The following is a 23,397-nucleotide window of genomic DNA, read 5'->3' as shown; positions in this document are numbered from 1 at the left end:
GCCTTTCTGCCTTGCTCACTCTGGTGATGGGAGTTATCAAGGGATGGCCTGGTCTGCATGGCACCAGCTATGGCTAGCTTCTGGCCAACAGCCAGCAACCACCAAGCCACCTCCCGCCAACAACCTTGTGAACCAGTTAGAAGCAGTTTCTTCTCTAACTGAACCCAAGGTGACTCCTCCCCTAGCCAACGCCTTGGTTGCGGTCTTGTAAGCCATCCTGAGCCTGAAAACCCAGCGAGGTCACACTTGGATCACTGCCCTTCAAGCACAAGGAGATGAATACTCAGTGTTGTTACAAGCCACTTGGTGGGGTGTGTGGTTACAGATAACACACAGAGGTATTTTATAAAGGCACCACTCTGAAGTAATAAGGCATCTTGGTATTTGATCCATAATTCAAGCCGGTCGGTTCGTCTCCCCCTCCCCCATGATAACGAAGACAAAAGGCATATATAAATGTAAATAGCCAATATTTAATGATATACAGTATTTACAATTAATGTATGGCATAATTCTTAAGCCTTAGCCCTGGGGGAGTTTCACTTGATTCTCTGGAAGGATGCACAAGACCCCTGCTTCCAGGTAGAATGGAGAATATGGGTCCCAGTTAGACCTCTGTGCCTTTCACCTGGTCCTCCTGGGGTTACGTCCCTTGAGCTACAACTATGCTGAATTTCTGTGCCTATGGTCCCTATGAGCATGGAGTACTGACTCCTTTGGTTCCTCCACTGGAACTGAAGAGTCTTTCCCTGAGAACACTGATGAGGGCACCGGGACGGGCCTGCTCAACCTTTTCCCAGCACAGTGCCGGCCTTCCTCACTCTCTGCAGAGCTGGGTTGAGAGAAGGCATCTTTGAAGCTGTCTGTGTAGAAGAGTCACAGTGACCTGGGTGGAGATCCAGAAGTGAAGCATGGGGCCAAGATGCTCCTCCCAGAGCCCCTCTCCTTCCGGCGTTGCTGCCCTTCTCCATTAAATGAGGGGAAAGCTTAAACCCTCCCAGTCCAGATCTAAGAACGTGTGTCAGGAAGGCAGCATCTCGCCACGGCAAAGTGGTCAGAAAGAAGATGGATCCCTTCCCTTCAGAGGGCCAGGCTCCCGCCACTGAGCCACCGCGCCCTCTCTGAGGAGCACCCCAAGGGATTGCTGTGCCACAAGGGACTCTGGCAGATGTTGTCTAGTCTGTTCTTAATGGTGTCCTGCAGCTCCTCGTCACCCAGCAGGACAGCAGCTGCTAGCGCCAGCAGGAAGTATTCAGTAGCATCATGAGCATCCTAATCCCATGGGGCAAAGAAAAGACAGACATATTAGCAGCACTTCCAGGGCAGGGTTAAAGTCTATGCTGAGAACAGTAACACTTTTCAATTACTGCATCCCACATCCCGGGGCCTCACGGAAGTTCTTTCTTCTGCTGTACTCTGGCTCCAGCGGCACCGTCAGTCATGGGACCCCTCCTCCTTGGGCACAGAAGTGGCATCTTCCCCATGTCATCCAATCATGACACAACATTGCACTGGACACACAGCATTTGAACGGTGTTTGCGTGACCCAAACCCGCAGTGGGGCCCAACAAGGAACACTGTCCATGTCCTTTTGGAGATAGGATGTGGCAAGGAGTGAGGCCAAGAGACACAGAGAAGTAGGAACACACAGTGTCAAGAAGGAGATGAGAGGAATCCATGAAGCTGAAGGCAAAACAGGGTCCAGAAGAACCCAAAACTAAGTCTATGCTTCAGCTTCCAGTTACAATTGCTTACAGTCGTTCAAGGTTTTTCCCTTTGCAATGCCTTGGAGTCCTTAGCTGATGCAACCAGGTGGTACATTCTCTGTCCCTGAGCCTCTTGCCATGGCACTACAGTGTGATGGCTAAGTGGGCTTTCACTCGCCTGTCCCACTCTACTCAGTAGGATGAGAAACAGATGCTTCCTCAGGCAAAAAGAGATGCAAAGGATGCGGAAAAAAGACACCTGGTTCTCGTTATCCTGTATAATTATTTCAGGCCAAAATCACAGTTTCACCAGTAAGGTCAGCAGAGCCACCCTGAGTCTCCCTTTGAGGTCAAAGTTAGATAAGGCTCACAAGCCACTGTATTAGGAGATTCGGGGTTATGTTGGGGTGACAAGGACCTTTGGAAGGAGAAAAAAACCTTAAGGGTACAATTTTGGGGTTAGAGTTGTGACCGGATTGCAGGCTACCAACTCACTTCCAGAAGGAAGGAACTGGGTGCTGTAGATTGAACTCCAGGAAGAGAACCAAGACAAGAACTTTCTTAGGGTTTAGAGATCCTTATATCCAAGCTTCCATACATGATTATCTCAAACACACTTTAATGCTTGTGTGTTTCTTAAACAAGGTAATTTCCTACAAAATGAGGGGCACTGACTTAGAACATTTGATAGACTTCTCCAGTGGGGCTTAACAGAAAAAGACCTCAGGTCCCCAGTGAGACCACCCCTTCATTCACATCCTCTGAATGAAGACTGATCATCTCAGGCCACTGGTCCTCTCATTTCTGCTCCAAAGTCCCCTTATTATCTTTCTCAGCAAAGAGCGGCTGGATGGTAGCTCTCAAAAGTCCACCATGGAAGACCGGTTCTTACCTTCAGCTGGTAGAAAGTGAGGCAGCCCAGGCGATAATACACCTTGGCGTAGTACAGCGCCTCCCTGGGACTCTGCAGCCACGCTGGGCAGAGGGACAGAGTCCTCAGGTAGCAGTCTTCAGCCATCTCATACATCTTCAGAGAGAAGTACACAGTAGCCAGGCGGTGGAAAGCCACCAGCTCCTGCTTCTGATCTCCTGGGAATTACAAGAGCAAGGGGAAGTCCCGTAGTCAGCACTGGGCATTGCTCCCTCATTCAGCCCAGAAGACTTTCTGAGTCCACTAGATGAGGAGCATCAGAAAGAGCACAGAGGAAGCCCCTGCCCTCGTGGGCTCAGTGTGTCAGAATGAGGAACTCCTTCAGTGATCCCACAAATAAATAGACCACTGCGCCCATGGAACGTGCTACCAAGAGAGCCACAGAAATGCTGAGCTGTCCGATTTCTGGAAGAAAATGTTCTCTGTGCTGCTGATGATACTGTAATTCAGTACTTGGGGAGGGGGAGTGCTTCTTAAAACCGTGATGGGTTGTGATGAGAGGACAAGCTTAATTAAGCAATTAGGAATGGCTTCCAATGAAGAACACTGGGTAACAGCCGTCCTTTCCACATGGAGTTTCTTCAGAAAACCCAGTCACCTCCCAGCTCCTCACCAACTCTCGGTTCCGTGGACTCTACAGAGTGCCATTCTCTTTTGGTCTAAGCTTTCATAGAAGTGGCTTTGTGTGTGCTGGGGACTTAAGGTGTTTGAAGTTTGTGTGAGTTTATGCTTTTAACAAATGACCATTTTAATACAAAGTCCTTTTATTAATACCGAGAACAAAAGCTCCTCATCCAGTCCTGTCTTTGGAATGCTTGCAAGGTAGCTATTTGATGACATCTTAAAAAAAAAAAAAAACCTTAAAAAAAATCTCTTAAACTTCAAAGAACCAAAAGTCAAAATTATAAAACACACACACATACATACACACACACACACACACACAAACCCACAGCCAAGGAGAGAAAATTCTCTGTTCTGAGAAATGTAATCACACACACACACACACACACACACGCACACGCACACGCACACGCACACGCACATGCACACGCACATGCATACGTGCCTGTGTGAGGTGAGGCCAGCCTCCTTAAAGCTCCATTCCAGGAAACAATAGAGACAGAGTAATCTGACTGAGCTACCCAAGGTGCCTCAGGCCCTTCAGGTCAGGGACAAAGCTCTGATGAGGTTTCCTGCAGTTGAAGAGAAGGAGAAGGGCAAGGGTCCTCTGGCTCAACTAGACACAGAGCCCACTGCCCTCCTACACCAGTTGACCTTGAAAATGGCTAGAAGTCCCTTCTAGAACCACGAAGGGAGGTCTCCACCCACTCCAGCATCAAATCAAGGCTTCTCTGATCCACATAGCTTTTCCTCAAGTACACACACTCAAGACTGAGTTTGCTTTCATTCCTTTTAATTCACCCTTTGCTCCCTGCCAATGGCGTCCACCATTTCCCAGTAGCTTTCCCTGTAAGTGAAAGCTCTTTTAACTGTGTCCTGAGTTAGGTTGATGGGAACCTGACCTTCATTTGTGTTTCTGCTCCATGGGGAAAATGTGCTTTTTGCCTAACTATCAATCAATTTAAATTTGGTGCAAAAGGTCTTTATGCGATAAAGATGTTACATATGCTTAGAATAAAGTACCATTTACCTCATGGGGGAATGTGACCAACTGTGATATAATAGTTAGCATTGGCAATTGACCTCAGAATGAGGACTTGCGTCCCTCACCCCCATGCTGCTATATGTATATAGACAACCATTGCTCTCTGTAACAGAATTGTAGACACATATTTGAAACCTGCTCTGTTGATGAGGAACAAAATTTGCGGAAATTAAATCTTGCTCAATTACAGTTTTGATTGCTGAACCTTGGATTAGAATTTACAGAGCCTGAGACCGGAGCTGGTGCCCACTGCTTTACTAGCCATGCCTGCGTAGTGCTTGTTCCTCCCAAACCAGGCACCTATGGGATAGGACCACCTACCTGTGAGGACACTCAGCCGGGCAGCCAGGGTGGCAAATTCCAAGGCTTTCTCATAGCCCTCGAGGCTGATCTGTAGCTCGGTCAGTTTGTTGAAGATCCGTAGCTCGGTTCTCACCGCCTTCATTCTCCTCGCTAAAGGAACAGCCCCAGCCTGAGAACCGAGACACAGAGATCTTAGTCCGCAGACACACCACACTCTACAGGCCTGGCTTCTCCTGGAGGAATTGGGGTGACCACTGGGCTCCCACTGCTGCCTTTTCTCAGCTGTTCTACTCTTGGTGTATTACCTATGTATAACAAGTTTAAGAGCTGGAGGCCATCGGATCTTCTATAATAGGGGGCAACTGAAAGCGGAAAAGAAGTCAGCTTCCTAATGATAAGGATAGGAGATAAAAAAAAAATGGCTAGGCAGGGACCCCAAAAGTGAATAGTTCCATTCTTGCCCTTAGCCAGAAGCCAGACATGTCATCTTTGTCTCCCAGCCAGGATGTCAGAAGGCAACTCTGCCTGGGGCCATTTTAGGAGTGAAGACTTGCAGACACTAATCCCTTCCAGTGAACAACTCCGGAATGGGATCTCTAGATTTTCATGGTGAAAATGGGTTATATCCATTCCCCAATTAGAGCCCAATCCTAAATGATTTTAAGGTCTCAGCTCTTAGGAGGGAATGGCCATTGAGAATGCCAAGGCTGTGCTGAGGCCCCATTAAAGGATGGAATCTACCTCTAGCCCTGGATGAAGACGTGACATCCTAACCTGCTCCACAAATTAGGGTATTAGAAACAATTGTCTTCCCCCTTAAGAGTTAATCCATCTGAGCCTGTCAGTCACCTAAAGTCCGGCTAAGAAGATCTGGGAAACTACTGTGTCGTCTCTCACCCCCACCCCCCTTAGTGAGATAATGTACTTCCCCTTACCAGGAACCCTGCCCCCAGGGCAGTCACCTGGAGGTCTTCCCTCAGACTGCCAAGCCCCTCTGCCATGTAGTCTGTTCACTTTTCTGAGTCCTAACTCAGAAGAACATAATGCTCTCTCTCTCTCTCTCTCTCTCTCTCTCTCTCTCTCTCTCTCCTCTCTCTCTCTCTCTCTCTCTCTCAGCTATTGAGAAAACTTGGACATACTTCTCCTGGGGCTCTGATCTTTCACTAAACCACAGCCCCTCCTCCACCACCAGGCTACTTCCAACCAGCATAACTTTCTCCCCTCTTTGCTTTCTCCTCCTGGTGCTGCCAGGATTTACAGCTTGCCTGCCTTGTTTTTTCTGTTAAACTTTAATAAAGTTGTCTTTGAGCTTCTTTCTAGGTCCATTTCCACATTCTTTCATTAGCACAATTAATAACTCGAAAGAGGGAACTCCAGTTTCCCCAATAATATATGGCACCCAGTGTGGGACTCTCCAAAATGTTTAATAACTCTGAGGTCCCCTGGGGAGTCATTTATGGCAACTGATATATGGAATATTTACTGGGGGTAGTATGGCCCTGAGAGTGGACTTTGTTGTTCCCAAAGGGTCACCATTTCGAGTTTGTTGTCTCTTGTAGTTTGAGATGTGAGCTCTCAGATGTCACTGCTCCTGTGCCTGCCTGTGATCACATTTCTCTATTATGACGTTACTCATTCCTTTGGAACCACAAAGCCAAAACAAACCCTCCTTTCTATAAGTTACTTTGGTCATTGTTTTATGCAGCAATAGAAGAGGTAGTCAGAACAATGTCTACCCTTGTATCCCTTTAGATCATCTTCCATAATGCTGCCTTAGTAAGAGAACACGGATAATATATGAATGCTACCACTGTAAAGTGCTGTGATGTAGGAGGGTCATCTGTCTATGTGTTGCTTTCATTGGTTAATAAAGAAACTGCTTTGGCTTTTTGATAGGGCAGAATTTAGATAGGTAGAGTAGACCAAACAGAATGCTGGGAGAAAGAAAGCAGAGTCTGGCAGACGCCATGATTCTCTGGCCCGAGACAGACATAGGGTAGAATCTTCCTAGTAAGCCACCACTTCGTGGTGCTACACAGATTATTAGAAATGGGTTAATCAAGATGTGAGAATTAGCCAAGAAGACGCTAGATATAATGGGCCAGACAGTGTTTAAATGAATACAATGTGTGTGTTGTTATTTCTGGGTATAAGCTAGCCAGGCAGCTGGGAACTGGGCTGGGGGAAGCAGCCCTCAGCTACTTTTTACTACAGTGCTGTACACCACACAAAAGAACTAATTGAGGTTCATACCTCAAGCCAAAGAGTAACTAAATTGATGAGATCCTTTGCTAAGTTAAAGATGGGGTGAAGACATGGGTGCTGGACAAGGAAGACAGAGAGGGTCCAGTGGAGCTGCCCACATCTGTACCAGGGTCTGGCTCAGCACAGGAAGGCCATGGCTTACCCGGTAGTACTCCACAGCACGATGCCTATGGCGGGTCCCATTGAAAAACACATCACCTGCTTCTTCGTAAAGCTTTAGAGCAAGGGAGGGCTCCTCGGACCTCAAGGCTGTCTGGATGGCTGCCTAGTGGGACAGAAATGGCTGTCAAAGGCAGAGAAAAGGTCATTGAGAGCTCTGTGAGACAAGCAGGGGGAGCCTCCGGGTTACCTAATCAGAATTCTAGAATACCTAGTCATCGTATGGACTTGGCCTTCACTCATGAGGCTGGCAAGAAGACTCTGATGCTCTGTCTGGAAGCCCCCCTATGTGGGCGGAGAACATTCTTCTGGTGGGACTTGGGGAGATCTTCGTAGCACACAGATAAACAGTCTGTATTTCCACAGCTAAATGTTTATTCTATTATGCTTCAGGAAAACCATTAAAAATGAGTCAAGCCAGTGATTTGAGACATTATGTAAAGTTAAGTGTTTTTAAAAGGTTGGTTTGAAGTTGAGTCCAAGAAAAATAAATAAATAATGGTTCAGAGGGTACGTAGATTTAGCAACGGCATCCACTTAATTATAAATGACTGAATTTGGAAATGTAGGATCCACTCCAGCGAGGAAAGACAGCAAACCTTGGAACACATTCACAACTCCTCCAAGTTCGCGTCCCTAGTTAACAGCAAACGTTCTGTGTTGGGTGTCCCTCCCCTAGCTGCCACGACCTCTCCTCTCTCAGCTTTCAGCCAGCTTAGAGAGAGTACAGCCGCCTCCCCAAGTGTCCAAGACGAGAGCACACTCCAACCCACCTGCAAGTACAACTCCACCACTTCATCCTCCTGCATGAGGTAGTGCAGACGCCCAGCCCCCAGCCAGGCCTCAGCCGCCTTGTCTCTCTCCCCTAGGTCAACGAATATCCGCAGACTCTCCTTGATGCAGGTGAGGGACCTCCTGAGGGACCTGAGGACAGATGTGGACCTGTGAGCTGTGGAGGATCCAAGGACTCTAAGGTCACTCAGCCCAGGAGGACTTGGGCTTCTAGAAGAGAACAAGCTCGCTGCAGACCGCAGGGAGAACAGGGCCTGGTGTGAAGCTCACTTCTGCGGGCCGTGTGACCTTGAGACAGTATAGTACCTACCCGTACCTCTGTTTCCCTATCTGTAAAAGGGGAACATAATTGTCCTGCCTTAGAAGATTAATGTTACGACTGAGAAACATAATACATCTAGAATGTTCAAACTAGTACCTATGAATTAGTAAGTTGATGAATATTTAAATAGCATGATCACCATTACTAACCCGCAACCTTTAGACTACATTGCTATGTGAGCACCCTAGAAGACACCAGAAGTACTTTTATGAAATTAATGCCTGAGTGTCCATCAAGCAAATGTGTAGTGGGTAAGATGAAATCATGAAGATTTTGGTGTTTCAATAAGAGAAATCAAAATGGACAGAATTTCTTGAAGTTGGTACTTAATCCTGCTTTAATTATTTGGAAATTCTTTAATTAATTGCTACACTTTCATTATTTGGGGGCAAATGTGTCACGTAGACTATGCAATTTCTCCATGACAGCCATTAATAAAAAACTGAGATGTGGATGGCGTGGTGGTGCAGACCCAGAGTTAGAGAGCAGCAGGGCACACTGGGCACCACAGATATCACCTCCAGCAACAAGGAATCACGTGGGAGCTTTTTAAAACAAACACATGCACCATGGTATGTTAAAATGTCACATTAGCTGGAGCCCTGGGCAATCTCAGACAATCTGGGTTATAACCCAGGCACCAGCATTTTGTCATAGCTCATGTGACTCAGCTGTACAGCTTGGCACAGCGCTGTACCAAGTCCAATCTTTTTAAGCACCAGAGCAGCGGTTCTCAACCTGTGGGTCCAGATCCCTCTGGCAAACCTCTATCTCTAAAACTATTTACATTACAATTCATAACAGTAGCAACATGACAGTAATGATGTAGCCAATGAAAATAATTTTATGGCTGGGTAGCACTATAACATGAGGAACTGAATCAAAGGGTCATAGTCTTAGGAAGGTTGGGAACCACTGCTGGGGAGGAAAACAGCCCCAGAGATGAATGACTTCACACAGCTGTGCAACACACCCAGAGCAGTTCAAAAGTCAGTTTCACCCACAGTTTTGAAAGTCTGAACTACCCTCCCTCCCTTGACCTTGGCCTCTACCACATCAATATTACCTGAGAGCTTCAGAAAACCTCAGAGGCCCAGAGACACCCGGACACAACAGTCACAATCCATACATCCGAGTTCCTAAAACACACTCTGTTCATGGTCACGTGCACCAAAGTCCAGAACACACACACACACACACACACACACACACACATCTGTGAGCACGGACACAGGAAGTCACGTCAAGCACAGCTACCACCTGTGGACTTTTGGTGCAGCTTGTCTCACGAAGGTTAACGTGTTCGATGCTTGATCACTATTGTAGCAAAACTGAAAGGTAGTGGGGCCTAGGAGACACGATAGGACTTAATTCAAAGTAGTTGGGTCAGCGGTTACCCAGGGCCACTGCTCACAAGAGGGATTACAAGGCTTTCCTGGGACCTTGGTTAGTTCCACTGAGAGTGAGTTGTCCTGAAGAGACAGGACAGCTCTGGTTTCTTATCTCACCAAACATTCTTGCCTTTTTGAAGCCATTAGCCAAGAGGCCTTTGCCAGACCTGAAGTGAGGATGGCTCCAGGCCCTATTGCCTAGCCTGAGGTATTTTGTAATAGCAATGGAAAATGGATTAATATGCTGGCTGGCTGCAGACAACTCAACTGACTGATGATCTCTGATCCATTTTGCCAGGGAAGCAGCTTTGGGCCTTCTGAAAAGAATGCCCAGGCATTTGGCCCATGTAAGAGCTAGGAACAAGCTCTGGTTGTCCCTACTGTCCTGCCCTTGACATAAGAGGATTGGCATCCAGGATGAACATGAGACTCTCTCAAGAATTAGAGACCTTAAGCTTAGACAACACTGAAATCTGAGAAACTGCATGCAATGCTGTGTTGGCCACTGTCCTCCCTGATCGTGTAGGATACCCACAGTCTTTGTAAAGCCAGGGCAGCCCCGACCTTCTCTCTGCACACCTCAACAGGGCTAAAACACTGCAGGCCAGGCTCCGCCACTCTCCTAAGTCTGACTGAAAGGAATGGTGAGGAAAGAACTCGTAAATCTCCTCTTGATCCTATTTCCTCTTGGGTTTTACTACCACTTACAGTCCCTCAAATGTCCTTGCACTGAAGTTTGTCTCCAGATCCTCAGGGAACAAGATTTAGATTCTTAGAGGCTCACACAGAGTTAGCATTTGATTCCTTGCTAGGGCACAAAGAGATAAGCATCCTCTCTAAGAAACATTCCAGGGTAGGGGTGGGAGGTAAAACGCGAAGCTCCTGAGCATGGCGACGTCCAGACTCCACTTGAGTGCAGGATTTTCACCAAGACACACATTCATCTTTTTAACAGTCTAAATTGAGAGGTGTGCCCAGCTGCCTTGGGGCTTTTATCACCCCTTACAAGCACCACCCCCGTGACGGTAAATCCCAACAGCTGTGCTGGGTCATACACAGGCTTGACCTGGAATGACCCAGCATCCTAGTTCCTCTTGCCACCACCTGAAGGTGCTAGATCTGGTTTGGCTTTTGAATAAAAACAGGAAAAAAACAACAACAACAAAACCCCAAAACCTTGTGGGCTACTCATGTGACTCTGCCTGGCCAATGTTAATCCCACTTTTATTTTAACCATTTTTCCTGTCTCCAGGTTCACACTGGGTCTCAGGGCTTGTTTCTTCCTCCCTGTCCAAACAGGTAAACGGTGGCAAAGTGATACCAACACACCTGTATTCCCAGACAGCATCGTCTTACCAACCAGGTCTGGACGAACCTGCCTGACCTTCAGCAGAGCCTACCCTCCAGGGATCTAGTCTGACCTTTTCCTCTGGTACGAGCCCTACACTTTCAGAGGGCTGGCCCACTGCCAGGTGGTGGGATGTGCATTTTCAATGCCCATTCTTTTGAACAGAACTTTAGATTAGCAGGTGCTTCGCTGATATTACAAATAAACAATGCCCCCCCCCCAAAAAAAGGGCATTCCCGCTGGGCAATGGCGGCACAGGACTTTAATCCCAGCACTCGGGGAGGCAGAGGCAGGCGGATCTCTGTGAGTTCAAGGCCAGCCTGGTTTACAGAGTGAGTTCTAGGACAGCCAGAGATACAAAGAGAAGTCCTGTTTCAAAAAACCAAAAGAAAAAAAAAAGTATTCCCTTAAGTGTTCATTTCTAAAGCTTTACTTTGAACTCTCTGTTAACTATTAGTGGTGGTGGCAAAAAACCTGTTACCTGGAATTTACTGGGCATTTAAGCATTCCCTGGGCACTTTGCACACACAATCCCTTTAATCATCACAATAGCTCCAAGAGGGCAGCACTCTTACTACCATATCCACTTCACGAAAGGGAAAGCAAGGGCCAGTGAATGAGATGGTTCCGTGGGTTAAGGCACTTGTCACCAGATGTGAACATCTGGGTTCTATCCCTGGGGCCCACACGGCAGAAGGAGTAACCTGACTGTAAAGTTGTCTTCTGACTTCCAGATGGACACCATCACACACATGCTGTGGACATCTGCCCCCTACCTCTTTCTCACACACACACACACACACACACACACACACACACACCACAAGCAAATAAGTAAATACAATTAAAAATGGAAAAATAAGACTCAGATAAGTAACTGTGGTCAGGTAATAAACCATGTTTAACCAGAATCTAACACTAAGAGTTTAACCACATAGTCAAGCAACCCTTATTGGACTTCTGGCTTAGCTCTCAGTGGTGGGAAAGCTTCGATGATTTTTTTTTTTTGCCACTTAAAACAAACAAACAAACAAATAATAAACCCCTGAAATTGTTAAGGACCCAAATAATTGCAAACCTTGAACAAAATTTCCTTATCTGCAAAGTGGGTGCCAGTGTACCACAGCCTTGGGATCAAGTGTGGGCATAGTAAATATGACTGTTTCTTCATCTAGGATTGCAGAACACTTACAGATTAGTCATATTGGCTACAGTGGAAACCAGATGTTAGAGGGTTTTTTTTTTTTTGCTGTTTCTGTTGTTTGTTTTGTTGTTTTTATTTTAATTCCACAGAAGCAAGCAGAATAGAATAAAAGTAAAAGCTGGGAGGAGCAGACCCTAAGCTGGAATCGTCTTCCCACGTAGAGACTCCTGGGTCTCCACAAGGGCCTGCTGCACATGAAGCTCTCCCTCTTTCTAGCTAGTGTTATATGGAATCACTGACCAGTTTCTCCCACTGCATTAGCGACCGTTCATTTTCTCTTCCTTTTACTGTTCTGTGAGCATAATAATCTCGCTCGGCGACTGTGATTCTTTTATCTGATTTCCTGATTATTGTCTGAGCCATAGCAATGGATGAATAAATACTTGTTGAGTGGATCCAATAGAGCCACGAGGTCCTTCTGAGCCCTATCTGGCTCAACTCTAGAGAAAGGGGTTGGTCTGTATGGTGGTTTGAATGAGACTTCCCCCCATCACCACACACACACACACACACACACACACACACACACACACACACACACACAAAGATTCATGTGTTCAAATACTTGGTCCTTGGTTGGTAAAGTGGTTGGGCAAGATTGAGAGATACGGCCTTATTAGAGGAGTTGTGGCTTTGTTAGAGGCCTCTCTCTCTTTCTCTCTCTCTCTCTCTCTCTCTCTCTCTCTCTCTCTCTCTCTCTCTCTCACACACACACACACACACACACACACACACACATTTGCAGTTCTGAGATGTGTACAGTCCGCTGTTCTTGCCACCACGCCTTCACCCCGCTATCATAAGCTTTGACCTTCTAAAACTAAAACCCTATTAAATGCTGTCTTCTATAAGTTGCCTTGGTCACGGCATCTTACCACAGAGATAGAAAAGTAGCTAACACAGTCTGTATGCCTTGGATTAAGACCCAGAATGAGATCTACAAAGACTCCCACCCCAAGATTCCAGTCTAGTTGTCACCTGGAAAGCAGAAAAAAACATTACTCTATGGATACTGAAGAGTGAGCCAAACTTCTCACCACCCACTTTAAACTAGGTGATTATAACCACAAAAAGGTAGAAGAAGAGGGAAACCACTTTAAATAGGAAAATCAGGAGTCTGAGATAAGCCCAGTGTAACGGAGTGGCCTGTTGAGTCTGGGTTGCAGCGGGCAAGGACAGGGCCTGTGGAAACTAAGCCATTCTCACCCCTGGAATCCCGCGAGGTTTCACTGCAGAGCTGTCTGCAAGGCATCCTTATCTAGGGTGAGGGCTGTCAGCAGAGAAAACAGAACACATCCAAAGTCCTTGAGTACACACACTAGTGACTAAGGGCCTCAGACTCTGCCCCGGGTGCCAAGCACACCCTCCCGTCTGCTTTTGTGAGTAGCCTCCTTGGAATGCAGCCACACTCATTTGTTTATGTCCTGCCCAGAGCTGTTTTTGCACCACAGCTGCGGAGTGGAGGAGCACTGACAGAGAACAAACGGCCCACAAAGCCCGAAAAATATACTATCTGACTCTATCTTTTAAGCTTGCTAATGTGGGATGTGGTAGCTCAGGCCCATAATCCTAGCACTTATGAAGTGGAAGCAGGAGAATAAAGGTTCAAGGTCACCCTGCTCTAGGAGATTCTGTCTCAAAAATTAAAAGACAAACAAGTTGGCCAATACTGCCATAGACTCCATTGGCACCAAGCCCGTGCTGAGGGCCTCGGGCAAGACACTGGGCCATTTTGGCTTTCTGTGTTCACAGAACTTCCTGCCACATGTGGTTGCCTTGAAACAGACACACTGCTCAGAAAACAGCACATGTTCAGTGAAAGCTTTCAGCTAGTCCAGTATTTTCCTTATAGATACCTACTGTAAGTTCCGAGGCCTGCTGAGAGGCGACCCCCACCAACCCCATCTGACTCTGCATCCTTTGTTAGCCAGGGACTTGCATCTTCTCTGCCTGAATCCCAGGGATCACCAATACCTCTCTAACTTATTCACATGACCCTACCGATTTCTGGCTTCTATTCCATCTACCTGAAAGGCCATTCGCTACCATTCTCCTTCTTTCAAACATCACACTCAGCCCTTGGCACTCTTCTCAGACATTTTATCCAGATGACTTCTGTCACACAGACCCCCCCATCCCTACTTCCAGGTGATTTCTGTCACACAGAACCCCCATCCCTACTCCCAGATGATTTCTGTCACACAGACCCCCCCCCCATCCCTATTCCCAGATGATTTCTGTCACACAGACATCCCCCATCCCTACTCCCAGGTGATTTCTGTCACACAGAACCCCCATCCCTACTCCCAGGTGATTTCTGTCACACAGATTGACAGCCCCCCTGACTCCATCCCTCCCTATTAGTGTTCTCTCCTCTGAACCTGCCTTTGCTTGCTTTACCTCGAATTTGTTGAGAGTGGAAATCCTTTAAGAGGAGCTGAAGAAATCAGTCCATGATAGTGGTTGCAACCTCTTTGGGGGTTGAGCGACCCTCCCACAGGGGTCGACTAAGACCATCCTGCATATCAGATATTTACATTGTGATTCCCAACAGTAGCACAGTTACAGTTAAGAAGTAGCAGTGGAAGTAATTTTGTGGTTAGGGGTCACCACCGCTTGAGGAAGTGTATCAAAGGGCTGCAGCATTAGGGAGGTTAAGAACCACTGGTCCATGACATAAAGACCCACTGAATAAATTCTTCCTGGGAATCAACGCCAGGAAAAAATTTTGCTCTGACTGACATGTTTGTTTGTGTTCTTTTATGTGACAGTCAGAACCTCAGAAGGCTTTCCCCTTTCTACTTCACCTACCAGGAAGTTTCAAGAGAAATTAAAATTGGCCACACCCAGGGGTGAGGAGACACCTGTTGTTCTGTCTTTGTTCTTTGTCCTTTTTCCTCTCTTTTTACAAGCTCTCTATAGGACTGGGTGACCCATCCGTGCTAAATAAGGGCAGCATTCCTCCATGTCATCCCAATAAAATGACTATTTTACAGAGGGACAATAACCTTCCATCTGGAGGCGCTTCCTGGGACACCTGAAGTACTTCCGAATCTCATAATGTCACAGGTTGTGTCTGGGGAAGGGACTGTTGCTGGTGAATGTCTCCTCCAAAGAATTCAAATAAAAACCTCAAAAACATGAACTACTGGATATTTAAATTAAAAGACCCTGGGGTTGGAGAGATGACGCTGTGGCTGAGAGAGGCTGCTCTTCCAGAAGAGCAGAGTTCAGTTTCCAGCATCCACATGACAGCTTACAGCCATCTATAACTCCAGTCCCAAAGGCTTCCATGCCCTCTTCTGGTCTCAGCAGACGCTAGTCACCTAAATCATGTGCAGACATACATGCAGGGAAAATACCCATACACATAAAATAAAAACAAATGAAACTGTGCAGACTGAAAGAACTCTGAAATGAGCTTCTAGAACAGCAGAGCAAGGACCTCAGAAAATCCAGGCCTTGAGAAAAGCAATGAAAACGCGAGCAAGGAATTTTCAAAATAAGCCTTTCCTTGGAAAGTTGGTTCAAATCTCAGCTTAATTTTATTGAGATAGGGTGCTTTCTCACCTAGCCTTGATCCTTCCTGCTCACCCCAGACCTGCGACGAACATCACACCAAAGCCTCAAAGTCAGTTACTGAGAAACCCTGATGGAGGAGAATCAGGAAGGATTTGTATCCCCCAAGTTTCATCCCAGAGGACTGTCAATTGCCCTGGGATGGCCTCTGAAAGCCTATACTACAGGGCATATTTTTACTGGACAATACTCAGAGCTTACTCATTTAAAAGAAAATAACAACAGCAACAAAATATAAGGATAATTAAACATTGTCACTGTGTGATAAAAAGAAAATATTTGGGACAAGTAGGAATCTAGGACAGAGCATGTAGATCAGCTGAAGATTCTCTTGGTATCCGCGAGGCCCTGGGTTCAGCCCTTGGCATCACTAAAAGGAACTACATACAAGGAACTGGCAAAAGCACATAGAAGCAAAGGTGGAGGAATACCATGCCCACATAGGGCTTTGTGAAGCCCCAGCCTCTCCAGGAAGGAAGACCAGGCACATGTGCAGAGCTATGTGCGCTCAGAAGAAACTCCTGAGAGCGACACAGATTAATATAGTAATCACAGTCCTTGAGAACCCACTGAGAAAATAACTGGAAGGAAGGAAATGAAACAGTGTGCTATAAAATATTTACTTAATGTGAGATAAGCAGTAATTTGGAAGAAATAAAAGTTGCAAAGGATATGAGATAAAACACAAGAAGAAAAATGATAAAATGGCATCTAATGATGATGACCTTTGAGTAATTATTAACTATGAATGGGTTAAAGACTTCAGACAGAGGTTGACACTGGCAGAATAGATATTTTAGATGACCATAGTGTATGCACACTTTAGACTCAACCCCTAACCAAGAAGCTGTCTTCAAATGATACTCACTGGCAAAAGGAAAATCACTTTTCTCCCATGAAGTCACAGTAGGTATATTAACCCTACTGCAGGACAGGGTCTGTGCTCAGTAGTAGTTGGCCAGCACAAAACTAACTCATTGTTTTGTTTTGTTTTTGTTGTTTTGGGTTTTAGGGTTTGGGGGGGTGGTTCTTGTTTGTTTGAACCCTGTTTCATTTTGCTTTGATCTGGTATTTTCTGAGTTATTAGTCTCTTACTTGTCTGTTTTGATGTTCATTTGCATGGGAGATTTTTGCATTCATGTTTGTTTCTTGAGGACTCATATTTTTATTTTAAGAGAGAGAAAAAGAACATAAACTTGGTTAAGTAGGGAGAATGACAGAATCTGGGAGGAACTAAGGGAGGAAAAACATGATCAAAATATATATTATGAAAATTTTTTCAATAAAACTGATTTTGCCTCAAAAACTGCTGACTCGGCATTTCATAGTCATCCTTTCAAATAAAAAATGGAAGCCATGTATAATAGACCTTTTTATCATAATCCTACGTATATAACTAAGGTGTATATATATAATATTTAATATTCCTAGAACTTAATATAGAGAATGGGATATGTAATATTTCATATGCATGAACTATTTACTGATATTTTTTAAACTGTAAATAGCTATTTCTGGGGAACTTGAGGCATAGAAACTTGCAAAGGAATTCTTGTTTTTCAGTGTATTATCTTCAGTGTTGGTAAATTATCTTGTTTTCACTCTAAGTAATGATTTTATTTTAGGGGGAAAAATTCCTTATTTGGGGACCAATCATTGTATCCTAGCATCTATTCAATACTCGGTTCCTTGTTTGTGAGTACCCCTTAAGGAGTGGTCCAAGCTGTTCTACGCCAAATTGTGCATAGGACAGGATCAAAAAGAACATGTAGGATGGGCACCTGAACGTCCCTTGATGGCACTGACCACTAAACTTGTCACTAAACACGAGAAAGCTTGCCTCCACACTCCAAGCCCCTTTTTTCTCCTTACCTATGCCCTGAGAACCCCTACTCTCTCTTAACCATCAGAAGCAGGAAGCACACAACAGCAACACAAGGGTGGGGAGCCCATGGGCTAACCAACTCGGTTACCACTCAGCTGCCCCCACAAGCACAAAGCAAGTGCCTAGTTCTAGGCTTGACACAATGTCTGCCTATAAGAACTCTGACCATACTTTGAGTATTTCCAACCCCCCCCCCCCAAATAACTCTAGGTCTCTGACTCCATGCCCCCTATCTAAAAGGCCCACAGCTTTAAGAATCTGCAAAAAAAAAAAAAAAAAAAAAAAAAAGCCTCCTTGGAGGAACTAGGAACCTGACAGCCCTTGCTATAGCTAGCTGGTCTCAGACTCAGCTGGAAGATTCCTGATTCCAACTGATTCTATGAACACAGCAACCAAGACAGCGGCTTGTTAAGGGCGTGTTATTAAGTCACAGCAGGACTTGGTTTCTAGACTTCTAATTCCAGCAGCTGCTAGCTTCTTGTGGTCCCTAGTTCACGTCTCCTCTACACAACTCGCGTCATCTAAAAACAGTGATTCTCTCTCCCTCTTTCCCTCCCTCCCTTCCTCTCTCCCTCTGTCTCATTCTCTTTCTCTCCACACATGCCTTTAGGATCTCAGTATTCTTGACAACTAAACCAGAGCTGAGAGCACAGAATGGCTGGGAGCTGGGAAAAGGAATAACCTGAAACTGAAAATACACAGTAACATGGACATCCTTGCTTTAGCTGCTTAAAAGCTGACTTTCCTAAAGCCAAGTTCCAAGATGTATATGACTATACCATTTCAAAATTTCATTGAAACCCATCTTTTGGGTCTGTCCAAAGACTCCTAGGATATTTAGAAATGGACACAGAACAGGCTGGACAGGACTTCCTTTGACCCCCCACCCCCACCACCACCACATGGTGTTTGTGTCAAAATTCTCTCCCTGGCACCTAAGGCAAAGACAGTGGGGAGCTCAGAAGACATCTGATTTTTGTAAGAGAGAGGGGAACAAAAGGAAATACAGCAAGCAGGGAGAAATACATAGAGAGAGAGAGTTCACCGTGTGCTTAACCACTGTCTGATTGCCTACATACCCACAGTTACCACGGTGCCTGTGCTGGCTAGTTTTATGTCAACTTGACACAAGCTAAATTCATCTCAGAGGAAGGCGCCTCAGTTAACAAAATGCCTCTATAAGGTCAGTCTGTAGGCAAGCCTGTAGGACATTTCTGATTTAGTGATTGATCAAGGAAGGGCCAGCCTATTATGGGTAGTGCCACTTCTGGGTTGGTAGTCCTGGGTTCTGTAAGAAAGCAGGCTGAGCAAGACAAAGGAAGCAAGCCAGTAAGCAGCTCTCCTCCACGGTCTCTACATCAGCTCCTGCCTCCAGGTCCCTGCCCTGTCTGAGCCCCTGTCCTGACTCCTTCAGTGATGGACTACAGTGTGGAAGTACAAGGCAAATAAACCCTTCCCTCCCCAACTTGCTTTTGGTTCTGATGTTTCATCTCAACAATAGAAACCCTAACTCTGGCCGTGCCTAAAATGCAGAAGCTGGCCTTGAACGAGTTTCCCCTCAAATGCCTCTCTGCTCATCCCTAGGAAGCGTCTCACTATTCTAGAAGCCGTTCAAAATGGGGAATGCAGTATCAGAACACGAATCTTACACAGAGTGGAACGAAAGGTTTTACGACCTCTGTGGGGTTTGACGAAATGCATCAAGGCTTGGTAGAGATGGGACCGCTGACTGCCCATGAGTAAAGGAGAACCCTGGTGCCCTGGACTGGTGAGAGCGGAGAGCTCAAGCAAGCAGGTGCCAAGGCGCATGGGTGAGACATCAAGTATCAGGGATCTAAAGGATGCTTGGATATATTTGGGGCATAATTTTGCAAAACTGAAGGGTTTTCAGAAAGCACCAACCAAGAAGTTAATAGCAAAACAAAATGCTAATATCCAGTTTTCCCACGAAGCTAAGGGCCAAGGGACCCTTCCGCTACCATGTGGTCATTCTGAGGCTCCATACACGGTGAAAGTAGACGTGATTGCCTGAGTCCCAGGTACATTTTAAAGATGAGGTCCCAATTAAGCATTTCTTTTCACCATAAAATTTTACACCCTGCTTCATTGTATTCATTTACTTTGTGTCCTTTCCAGAATCCTAGCTGCCTTCAAGTAGTGAAGACCCTCCCCCCCTGAAAGGGGCCATGGTCCTCAGTATAACTGCCCTCTTTGAATTATGTACTCTCAGTCCGTCATAGGATAGCTTGTAAGAGTGATCATTACAAAGCCTGGCTGTATTTCGGGGACTTTAAAGCATTCATTTTTCACAGTGGTACTGTAAGATAAATACCATTGTTATCCACCTCTGACTGAGGCCACAGAACTCCCAGCAGCCAGTGCTGCATGGTAGCTGCAGGACCCACGGTTTTCCCATCACAATTTCCACATAGCATGTGCATTTGGACTTGGCTTCTTGAGAAAAGGAATATCACTTCTCCCTAAGGCGGGGACTCACCTGGATGTATTTAGGTTCCGATAAAGCTGCCCGAGAGACTCCAGTAACCGCCCCTCCATCTCCCGGTCCCTGAGTTGCTGAGCCAGGGCCAGCCAGTGTTCGTGATATGTAATGCACGCATCAGGGTTTGGGGACACGGAGCTGTAGAAATGGCAGAGGGATTTGGTGACCTGAAGCTGACCTGAACATAAAGTAGGGACATGAATGAGACAAGGGCAAAGCGTGTGCCAGTGCTTTTCTCCCCGATGCTTCCAGCAATATGAGACATACTCACTGTTTAAGTGCCGATGCCTTAAGCCAAACATCAATGCCATTTCGTAACAAAGGCGGCTGTGGACCAGCTGCTGTCCAGACACCAGAGCTTGGCCCAACCAGAGTAACACTTGTATCAATTCCATATCTGTCTCCTTGCTGGCCTGGAGTTCAGAAAACAGTCGGACGGCTTGCAGAAGATAACCCCTGGCTGACTGCTGCATGCACGACTTCAGGGTCAAGTGGCCGAGATTGGCCATAGACACGGCCTGGTTACGCACATTCCCCATCTCCCGAGCCCTGATCAAAGCTCGGAGGTAGCTCTTGGCTGCCCTGTTTGTCCGGCCTTCTTCTTGAAATGCAAGTCCTAGGAGGTTATGGACCACGCCCCTTTGCGTCATGCATTCTGTCTCCCTCAAGCAACACAGTAGTGGTTCAAGGATCTCCAGAGCTTTCTTGGTCTGCCTGGCTAAGAGGTAAGCCCAGGCTAGACAGAGAGACGATTCAAAGGCTTCTTGCTCACCTAGTAGCTTCCCTAACGCCTGGGCCTGGCTCAGATAGTAGATGGATCCATCAGGAGACCTATACTGGAGGTACATTTTGGACAGGATGAGACATAAGGTCCTCTGGGTGCTCAGGTCAGTCTGCTCTTCACAGGCAGCCAGGGCCTGCCTGAGGGATGGGCAGGCCAGCGCAGAAACTTCACCCCAGCTTGAGGAAGGAACACCAAGGATCTTAGTAGCATTCTGGAGAACGAAGTAGGCCTGCCAAATGGAAACAGACATCCCCCTGGCACTCTGGGGACCACGTTTCTGAACAGAGGCCACTGCAAGATGTGGAAGGTATTTCTTGTCATACAGAAAACTCAACATGGTGACTGTAGCCTCCGAGGCAGGAGGGTGTCCAGAAAGCAGCTGCAGGCGCTCAGCAAATGGCAGGACTTCTTCATGCCGGCCAAGGTTCAGGAGCAATCGGATGGCCAGGAAGCAGGACCTGGCCTCCAGAGGGCCACTCCCCACCACAATCCCTTGGCGCAGCACATAGGCCACCACATCAAGCTCGTTCTTGGCACTGAACTCGCGGTCAGGCAGGCAGGCTATCAGGGCACCTGCCTTTTCAAGCAAGGCTGGGCCTTTATGCCTTAGCCTCTGCCTCAGATAGATGGCTGCCAAATTGATGTACAGAGCAGACACTAGGGAGAGGTCCTCAAATGCCCCGTTAAGGACCCGGATGGCCTCCTCAAAGTATACCCTGGCCTGGGAAAGTTTGATCTTCCTGATGCTTAGTCGGCCCAGGAGGAAGCAGAGCCGGGCATGGGCCCATGTCATGTGGGTCATCTTGGCCCACTTTCGTGAGGTCTCTAGGTAGGCCACTAGCTCATCCTCCTCAGAGAAGCTGTAAAAGGAGGAAGTAAGGAAAGAGAAGGAGAAATCATAGAGGCTCTTAAAGTGGTCGCTGTAGCCCTCGTGATCCAGAAAAGCCAAGATGGGGGCAAAGTGCTCTGCTTCATCCTCTTCCAAGCTTGTGCTCAGGTCCATGAACAGTTCCGGGTCATCAAGGTCGTCAGGCTCTGGAAGGTGATAGCTGTCAGAGGAGGCTGAGAGGAGCTCTTCCTCAAGGCTGGAGTCCAGGGAACTGCTGGAGCGTCTGGAGTCTGAGGTCTGCCGCTCCTCCCAGGTCCCACCAGACCTGGCCTCCTTGAGGCCCTCAGGCTGATACACTGTAAGAACAGGCAGAGTTGAGCATCCCTGAGTGTCTGCAACTAGGGCAGTCAGCTCCTGGCAAGAGAATAGATGAGCTGACCTGAGAACAAGAGGTCGGGCTCAGCATGGTCGCTACTCACCGCTCAGATCATTCTGGAGATTCTGGGTGGATTCGAACTCACCTAGGTAGAGATGAAGGACAGGCCTAGCATTAGGTCAGAACACATCACCATGCCGCTGACCCCTGAGGAGCTTTTGAGTTGAGGTAAGGATAAGAATGGACAGTCTTTACCCCCCTCAACATCAGCTTCAGAGTTCCCATCATCCCATTTAACTCACACACTCTACAGTGGGGGCAGGTCCAATAAGAAAATGTGGAAGCAAGAAGAAAATGTGAGCATGCGGGGGGTGTGTGTTAATCTGGGGAGATGCAAGGCTCAAATATCTCAGTTACTTTATAGCAGAGCTGGAGAGAACCATCATCACAGGGCACCTCCAACAGGCTGTGCTACAGGGTATCATTCCGGCTCCCTTCCTGTTCTCCCTCCCCCGCCTGCTTCTTTACTCCATCCTCCCATCATCCATCCATTTGACAGACAGGCATTCTGTGTGCATAAAAAAGTGCCAAGACTGGGGACCATGAAAGCTCATGTTTAGAGGAACAGAAATGCACCTGACGCCCCCAGTTTTGTTCCCTCAAGGAACTTGACCAGAGATAGTCTATGATGTTAAATGTTTTGACTTTGAGCTAGTTGCAGGTCTAGGCAAAGAATGAAGAAGGTCCGGAGCCAAGGAGGACAGTAGAAACCGCAAACACAGATTTGTGGCTCACACCAAACACAAGGAGTTGGCCCAAGTCCCAGAACTGATGTGAGCACACAGGTGAAGGATTTCAAGGGAAAAGGAAAAAGATGGGGGAGGGGCATTTTAATAGGCACATCAATATTTCCAGAAAGAAACACAAAAAGCAGAGAGCTGAAAGAATCATAAAGGCCAGGTGACTTATACTAGTTACCCAATGCTCCCAAAGTGGGGAAAATCTAGGTAAGAACCAAGAAAATGCATGGAGTACGGGCAAGGGAAGCATGTTCTTGACCAAAGAGCCCCCCACTAATGGGGCCTGTGGCTGTCTAGACCACACAGCCCTCAGGACAGCAACCACTAGAGGGAAGAGTCCACTTTTTCCTGAGAACGCAGCAGCAGTGTGATTCCCACACCTTGAAGCAGTAAACTCTAGGAGCAGAGGCCCCCATCAAGTCCAGCCTTTTCCTGCTTTCCTATGGGGAGAGCCTCTGGGATCCTCACTGTAATTGCTCCAACGTGCAACTTAGAAAGGGTGAAAGGCCCCACAGCTGATAGCTGGGAGAGCGAGGAGTTGGACTCAGAAAGCT

The 23,397-nt window shown here is 46.8% G+C and overlaps 1 protein-coding gene across 1 annotated transcript in view; it reads right to left on the bottom strand.

Moving 5' to 3' along the window:
* Nucleotides 1-536: 536 nt before the first annotated feature.
* Sh3tc2 (SH3 domain and tetratricopeptide repeats 2) overlaps nt 537-23,397 on the bottom strand; it is a 51,999-nt gene continuing 29,138 nt past the window's right edge. Inside the window, exons 9-16 of the mRNA XM_038331483.1 lie at nt 22,147-22,211; nt 20,326-22,023; nt 20,052-20,232; nt 7,807-7,957; nt 7,017-7,139; nt 4,628-4,778; nt 2,599-2,795; nt 537-1,272 (exon numbers count right to left, since the gene is read on the bottom strand). Coding sequence (XP_038187411.1) covers nt 1,081-1,272; nt 2,599-2,795; nt 4,628-4,778; nt 7,017-7,139; nt 7,807-7,957; nt 20,052-20,232; nt 20,326-22,023; nt 22,147-22,211 — 2,758 coding nt within the window. The 3' untranslated portion in view covers nt 537-1,080. The remainder of the gene's footprint in view (nt 1,273-2,598; nt 2,796-4,627; nt 4,779-7,016; nt 7,140-7,806; nt 7,958-20,051; nt 20,233-20,325; nt 22,024-22,146; nt 22,212-23,397) is intronic.

This window comes from Arvicola amphibius, chromosome 5 (genome assembly GCF_903992535.2).
Source record: "Arvicola amphibius chromosome 5, mArvAmp1.2, whole genome shotgun sequence".
NCBI classification, from domain to species: Eukaryota; Metazoa; Chordata; class Mammalia; order Rodentia; family Cricetidae; genus Arvicola; species Arvicola amphibius.
This window is presented reverse-complemented; position numbering and strand designations above follow the sequence as displayed.